This window comes from Oncorhynchus masou, chromosome 16, assembly GCF_036934945.1.
Source record: "Oncorhynchus masou masou isolate Uvic2021 chromosome 16, UVic_Omas_1.1, whole genome shotgun sequence".
NCBI classification, from domain to species: Eukaryota; Metazoa; Chordata; class Actinopteri; order Salmoniformes; family Salmonidae; genus Oncorhynchus; species Oncorhynchus masou.
Window position 1 is genome coordinate 40513815 of NC_088227.1, and position 7702 is coordinate 40521516.

Genomic DNA, 7702 nt, shown 5'->3' on the forward strand with positions numbered 1-7702 from the left:
AATTAACACTTCGGTGTGGTACTGCTAACCAGTGCGCCTTTATGCCTATAATCTGTGCCTGAGGAACTGCTGCTGAAGAGTGGAGAACTACACTCGGGATAACGATACCAGACTGATGTAGAATATGTTTATGGCTATAGTCTATAAGGTGTTAAAATATTTAAATGTCTTCTTCTTTAGTACGTTATGGTAGTAGTGCCTCTTCTATACTCCCCAAAAACACTTAGCAGATCAATTTTCAAAAATGAACTGTGACAGATCACTTTGACATCAAATGACTCTTTAAATTTCAGATCTGTCTGTGTGTCAGCAAAACAATCATAACGATTTCCTACATCCATGTCCAGACATGCAACTAGCACCACCTGCAAGCAATCGATAGCTGTCAACCACCAATAACATTGGCATTAGCTAACGTTATATAGCTTAGTGTTTGTTTAGCTGCTATTGTTGTTGGCTAAGCGACTTTGAGAGTGACTCTGTGCAAAAACAACAATTCTGCATATATATATATATATATATATATATATATATATATATATATATATGCAGATTTGTTGTTTTTGCACAGAGTCACGGTTGTCAATTTCTACTCTCAAAGTCGCTAAGCCAACAACAATAGCAGCTAAACAAACACTAAGCTATCTAACGTTAGCTAATGCCAATGTTTACATTTACATTTAAGTCATTTAGCAGACGCTCTTATCCAGAGCGACTTACAAAATGTTATAGGAAATATCTGGGCAAACTCAGCTCGGTCCATATTTTTGGCTTGATAAAGGCTTTTGTTGTTGGGTTGGTTCTTGAGAAATGGCTCGTTTCAGTTGATGTGGAGTAACTGACAAATATGTTGTGTTTTCTTTTTATATATATATAAAAAATATGGACCGAGCTGAGTTTGCCCAGATATTTCCTAACCTAAACACGTTTCTTCACCTTCTACACACAAAACAACGCAATACTCTTTTAATAAACAAACATGGTATGCAATGTCAATCACAAAGATACCGTTGTGTATACATATATCTCTCTTATTAGGATAATTTCGCTGCCCAACAGCTAGATGTTGTTCACAGTTTCATCAGCTGATCGGCTTGTTTTCATCCAGAGGTTAAACGTTATAGACCGCGAAGCATTCTGGGAAATGTAGTTGTTGTTTGGAATCGTTTACTTTCCCCACAATGCACCTCAAAGTTTGTAGCTTGCCAGTTCGGTCAAAGAGGTTTTCTCATCGATGTTGACCTAGTTTTGTGCAATTAATAGTCAATATTGAGAGGAAGTGCATTTGCGGATTCGCGTATTTTGTGGCTTTGAAGTAAACTAGTAACTTAGCGTATGAAAATATGTTAGTTATTGTTAATTGTTTTTAAATTGTTTATTCAGTCTCCACATTGTTAGCTATAGCTAGTAAGCTGTCTTCTCACTGAAGACGTTAGAGCTAGCCTACGTTAGCTAGACATCACTCCAGTTCCAGCTATTGATATCCAGTCATCTCGAGTTTATGCAGAACGGTGACCAGCATTACAGCATGGAAGATGAAACCTACACGGACATCGACGGCAAGGCCATCTCTCTGGAGTGTCAAAGTCACTCGGGTTTCTGCAGGGAGTTCACGGTGAGCTCGGCTAAAGTCTCCATAGGCAGAGTGATGGCTTACACTTGCGCCGTCTGGCTATCGGCCTACATCGTATTCTTCGTCACTGAGGTAAGGAGACTAGGGTTTAGTCCCAAATGGCACCCTATTCGCTATACAGTCTAATAGTTTTGACCATGGCCCATGTTGCTCTCGTGAAATGTAGTGCACTATATAGGGTGAAGGGTTCCATTTGGGACTCCTTTCAGATACCCACTGGCACCTGCGTCACTGGTCAACAATCCAGTTCCCGGGAAGCTACTGGGTGTGCAGAATTTTGTTCCAGCCCGACACTAACACATCTGATTCAATCAACTGCTCAGCAGGTGTTGTGTGGTTGTATCGGTGGTGTTAGTGCAGGTCTAGAACAAAATCGTGCCCCTATAGCGCTTTAGGGCCAGTGTCGGTCGGTAACCCACTAAACTAGATTAATCATTTAATAATATAGCTAAGTATTATTGTTGTTGTGGTTCAATCAGTTCAATGCTGGTCTCTTCTCAAAGTCGCTGTATGTGGAGCACCCTGAGTCTACAGAGAGATTAAAACTTTTATTTATTTTTTACTTCAATGCCATTCTCTTCATCTCTCTCCAGAACACAGCCGTTCTCTCCAGTGCCATAATCATCACCCTGGTCGGTATGATGGTTCACATCCACTTTGTGAAGGTGGACCATGAGACGCTGCTCATCATTGGTTCTCTGGGTGTCCAGGTGTCTTCTAGCTACGCCTCCGGCAGGGAGTCTACAGACTTCATAGAGATGGGCAAGATCAAAGACATAGTAATTAATGAAGCTATTCACATGGTGAGGAAAATCAAAGACATAGTAAATTAATGAAGCTATTCACATGGTGAGGAAAATCAAAGACGTAGTAAATTAATGAAGCTATTCACATGGTGAGGAAAATCAAAGACATAGTAATTAATGACGCTATTCACATGGTGAGGAAAATCAAAGACGTAGTAAATTAATGAAGCTATTCACATGGTGAGGAAAATCAAAGACATAGTAATTAATGACGCTATTCACATGGTGAGGAAAATCAAAGACGTAGTAAATTAATGAAGCTATTCACATGGTGAGGAAAATCAAAGACATAGTAATTAATGACGCTATTCACATGGTGAGGAAAATCAAAGACATAGTAATTAATGACGCTATTCACATGGTGAGGAAAATCAAAGACGTAGTAAATTAATGAAGCTATTCACATGGTGAGGAAAATCAAAGACATAGTAATTAATGACGCTATTCACATGGTGAGGAAAATCAAAGACATAGTAATTAATGACGCTATTCACATGGTGAGGAAAATCAAAGACGTAGTAAATTAATGAAGCTATTCACATGGTGAGGAAAATCAAAGACGTAGTAAATTAATGAAGCTATTCACATGGTGAGGAAAATCAGAGACTTAGTAAATTAATGAAGCTATTCACATGGTGAGGAAAATCAAAGACATAGTAAATTAATGAAGCTATTCACATGGTGAGGAAAATCAAAGACATAGTAATTAATGAAGCTATTCACATGGTGAGGAAATAGAAGGATACTGACCTGACGAAGGTACACTTCCACAGTTGATTTGATCGTCACTGAAGGCGTTGACTGCTTCTCGTTCAGATGAAGTTCGATGGATCCTGCTATAACTTATCTTAACCGTTGATGATCGTAGGACAGTGAACAATGCATGACTGAAAGGCACTTTGTATAAAACAGTCTGATAAATGGTATATACAATATTATTATAGAGTATCTTATGATGATTGTTTTTTTTCTTCAGCAAACAGTCATCTACTATCTTTGCATCCTCTTGAAGGACCCCTCAGATCCAGAGGCAGTGTCTAGCGTGGTCCCGCTGTTTCAGGTGAGCTTCGGGATCATTATGGATCTGACATACTGTTTAAAATGCACGTCTGTATCTAAATCAAATCGAGATTTATTTATACATCACATTTCGGACGTGTGAAATGTCCTGTGTTCTTCACATGAAGAAAGAAAACAAAGAAAATAAAACCTTTGGATCTAATGTAGTTTTACCCTGTGTTGAAGCCTAAACCCTGTGTTGAAGCCTAAACCCTGTGTTGAAGCCTAAACCCTGTGTTGAAGCCTAAACCCTGTGTTGAAGCCTAAACCCTGCGTTGAAGCCTAAACCCTGCGTTGAAGCCTAACCCTGCGTTGAAGCCTAACCCTGCGTTGAAGCCTAAACCCTGTGTTGAAGCCTAAACCCTGCGTTGAAGCCTAACCCTGCGTTGAAGCCTAACCCTGCGTTGAAGCCTAACCCTGCGTTGAAGCCTAACCCTGCGTTGAAGCCTAAACCCTGTGTTGAAGCCTAACCCTGCGTTGAAGCCTAACCCTGCGTTGAAGCCTAAACCCTGCGTTGAAGCCTAACCCTGCGTTGAAGCCTAAACCCTGTGTTGAAGCCTAACCCTGTGTTGAAGCCTAACCCTGCGCGCTGAAGCCTAACCCTGCGCGCTGAAGCCTAACCCTGCGCGCTGAAGCCTTTCTGACCTCTACATTCACCCGTCTGATTATAATTTACCTTTCATTCCTCTTTCAGAGCTCAAAACCAAGGCTGAACTGCCTGGTCAAAGTGTACAAGAGCTGCCAGGAGATTCTAGCGAAGTGCTGATGGTGATGATGTCATTTGGTAAACCGTCTGGGTGAACCACACTGACGTCATGTTGGAAAAGCACAGTCGCTGACATCACTGCATTCCAACGCTTCAAACTACTGACATCACTGCATTCCAACGCTTCAAACTACTGACATCACTGCATACCAAGTCATGCAACATGTTTTGAATATTTCTCTGATTGTGTTAACAATTCCCAATGGAAAGAAAAACTGATGATACACCTATTATTGTTTCATCTACTTTTGTCTTTTTTTTTTCTAAAACATTTTTTTCAGGTCATTTTCCACACACCAGTTTTTAGTAATGCAAGACAAGCTCCATTAGGTCATCCCACTAAAATATACTATACTCTTGAGATTCTCAGTAAGAGAGTAGTTTATGAATGTAAGTCCTTATTTAGTGTTACCTAATGTTGTTATTTACTTCTATGTCTTAGAATCTACTTGAACAGTGTTTACCTGGAACTATGTCCCTACTTGATAAGCTTGATAACTTTAAGGATTTCCTGTTGCAACTATGAATTTAGAAATAACCTCTTTTTTTCTCCTTAGATGCAAATTTTTATATTATTATATATTTACAAATATTGTATTCCATTTGAAGAGTTAATAGTATTTATCGTGTAATTTAAATAAGAATTTGTTCTTAAAACTGGCTTGCCTAGTTAAATAAATAAAAATATTTTAAAAATGTGTTCTCACTAGCTGCTATTCTTTCCATCGCCAGTAGAGGGCAGGACCTACCACCTTTAACTCAAAACAGAACCATGTCCACCTGTCGCCATTGCTGTCGGCTGATGGGGATCCTACTGCTGCCATTATTTAACATATCCCAGTCCGCGTGATCAAAACAATATTGAAGCGTGGATTCCGATTGGTCAGACCAACGTTGAATAGTCCTTTGCACGGGTACTTCCTGTTTTGAGTTTCTGCCGACAGGAAGGGAGGAGCAAAATGGAGTAGTGGCCAGATTTGCCGAAAGGAGAAAGACACTTTCATATGGTCTAGATAGACACTGTGTCATGTGGTCTAGATAGACACTGTGTCACGTGGTCTAGATAGACACTGTGTCACGTGGTCTAGATAGACACTGTGTCACGTGGTCTAGATAGACACTGTGTCACGTGGTCTAGATAGACACTGTGTCACGTGGTCTAGATAGACACTGTGTCACGTGGTCTAGATAGACACTGTGTCACGTGGTCTAGATAGACACTGTGTCACGTGGTCTAGATAGACACTGTGTCACGTGGTCTAGATAGATCTAGATAGACACTGTGTCACGTGGTCTAGATAGATCGAGACAGACACTATGTCTTATGATCTAGACAGATCTAGATGGACACTGTGTCACATGGTCGAGATGGACACTGTGTCATATGGTCGAGATGGACACTGTGTCATATGGTCTAGATAGATCGAGATAGACACTGTGTCATATGGTCTAGACAGATACTGTGTCTTATGATCTAGACAGACACTGTGTCTTATTATCTAGACAGACACTGTGTCTTATGATCTAGACAGATCTAGATGGACACTGTCACATGGTCTAGACGGACACTGTGTCACATGGTCGAGACGGACACTGTGTCACGTGGTCGAGACGGACACTGTGTCACGTGGTCGAGACGGACACTGTGTCACGTGGTCGAGACGGACACTGTGTCACGTGGTCTAGACGGACACTGTCACGTGGTCTAGATGGACACTGTCACGTGGTCTAGACGGACACTGTCACGTGGTCTAGACGGACACTGTCACGTGGTCTAGATGGACACTGTCACGTGGTCTAGATGGACTGTGTCACGTGGTCTAGACGGACACTGTCACGTGGTCTAGATGGACACTGTCACGTGGTCTAGATGGACACTGTCACGTGGTCTAGATGGACACTGTCACGTGGTCTAGATGGACACTGTCACGTGGTCTAGATAGATCTAGATGGACACTGTGTCATATAATCTAGATCAGTGGAGGCTGCTGAGGGGAGGACGGCTCATAATAATGTCTGGAATGGAGTCAATGGAATGGAGTCAATGGAATGGAGTCAATGGAGTGGCATCAACCAGATGGAAACCTCTTAGATGTGGTTGATACCACTCCATTGACTCCGTTCCATTCACTCCGTTCCATCCATTATTATGAGCCGTCCTCCCCTCTGCAGCCTCCACTGATCTAGATTAAATAGCGACTGGTGGGTCAGTCAGTGCAGCACTTTGTGATTTTTGTTATGCAATATATTTTCTGCCAGGAAATGTTTTCTGTCCGAACTGTCCTCTCGGTGTGGTAGTTTTGCATCCGTTCAGTACTGAGCTTATCTCCCCCAGGGGATCCAGAGATAAAGACTGTCTTCCAAATGGCACCCTATTCCCTATATATAGTGCACTACTTTAGACCAGAGCCCTATGGCACCCTATTCCCTATCTAGTGCTCTACTTTAGACCAGAGCCCTATGGCACCCTATTTACTATATATAGTGCACTACTTTAGACCAGAGCCCTATGGCACCCTATTCCCTATCTAGTGCACTACTTTAGACCAGAGCCCTATGGCACCCTATTCCCTATCTAGTGCTCTACTTTAGACCAGAGCCCTATGGCACCCTATTCCCTATCTAGTGCTCTACTTTAGACCAGAGCCCTATGGCACCCTATTCCCTATCTAGTGCTCTACTTTAGACCAGAGCCCTATGGCACCCTATTCCCTATCTAGTGCTCTACTTTAGACCAGAGCCCTATGGCACCCTATTCCCTATCTAGTGCTCTACTTTAGACCAGAGCCCTATGGCACCCTATTCCCTATCTAGTGCTCTACTTTAGACCAGAGCCCTATGGCACCCTATTCCCTATCTAGTGCTCTACTTTAGACCAGAGCCCTATGGCACCCTATTCCCTATCTAGTGCTCTACTTTAGACCAGAGCCCTATGGCACCCTATTCCCTATCTAGTGCTCTACTTTAGACCAGAGCCCTATGGCACCCTATTCCCTATCTAGTGCTCTACTTTAGACCAGAGCCCTATGGCACCCTATTCCCTATCTAGTGCTCTACTTTAGACCAGAGCCCTATGGCACCCTATTCCCTATCTAGTGCTCTACTTTAGACCAGAGCCCTATGGCACCCTATTCCCTATCTAGTGCTCTACTTTAGACCAGAGCCCTATGGCACCCTATTCCCTATCTAGTGCTCTACTTTAGACCAGAGCCCTATGGCACCCTATTCCCTATCTAGTGCTCTACTTTAGACCAGAGCCCTATGGCACCCTATTCCCTATCTAGTGCTCTACTTTAGACCAGAGGGAATCGGGTGCTATTTAGGACGCACTCCGTTTCACAAGACTGAGCACCTCTGTTTTTGTTCTGTAGGCAAAACCCACTTGTCTGTTTCATGGACATAATATCATCACTGTTAGGTTCCCTATGGCTGATAGCT

At 42.3% G+C, this 7702-nt stretch overlaps 1 protein-coding gene across 1 annotated transcript; it reads left to right on the forward strand.

The window, feature by feature from the left end:
• The first annotated feature begins 1166 nt into the window (after positions 1–1166).
• pigh (phosphatidylinositol glycan anchor biosynthesis, class H) lies at positions 1167–4962 on the forward strand. Its single transcript, XM_064991680.1, has 4 exons — positions 1167–1705; positions 2227–2436; positions 3416–3499; positions 4193–4962. The coding sequence occupies exons 1-4, from the start codon at positions 1502–1504 to the stop codon at positions 4262–4264; spliced, it is 570 nt and encodes a 189-aa protein (XP_064847752.1). The 5' UTR covers positions 1167–1501; the 3' UTR covers positions 4265–4962.
• Positions 4963–7702: the final 2740 nt, after the last annotated feature.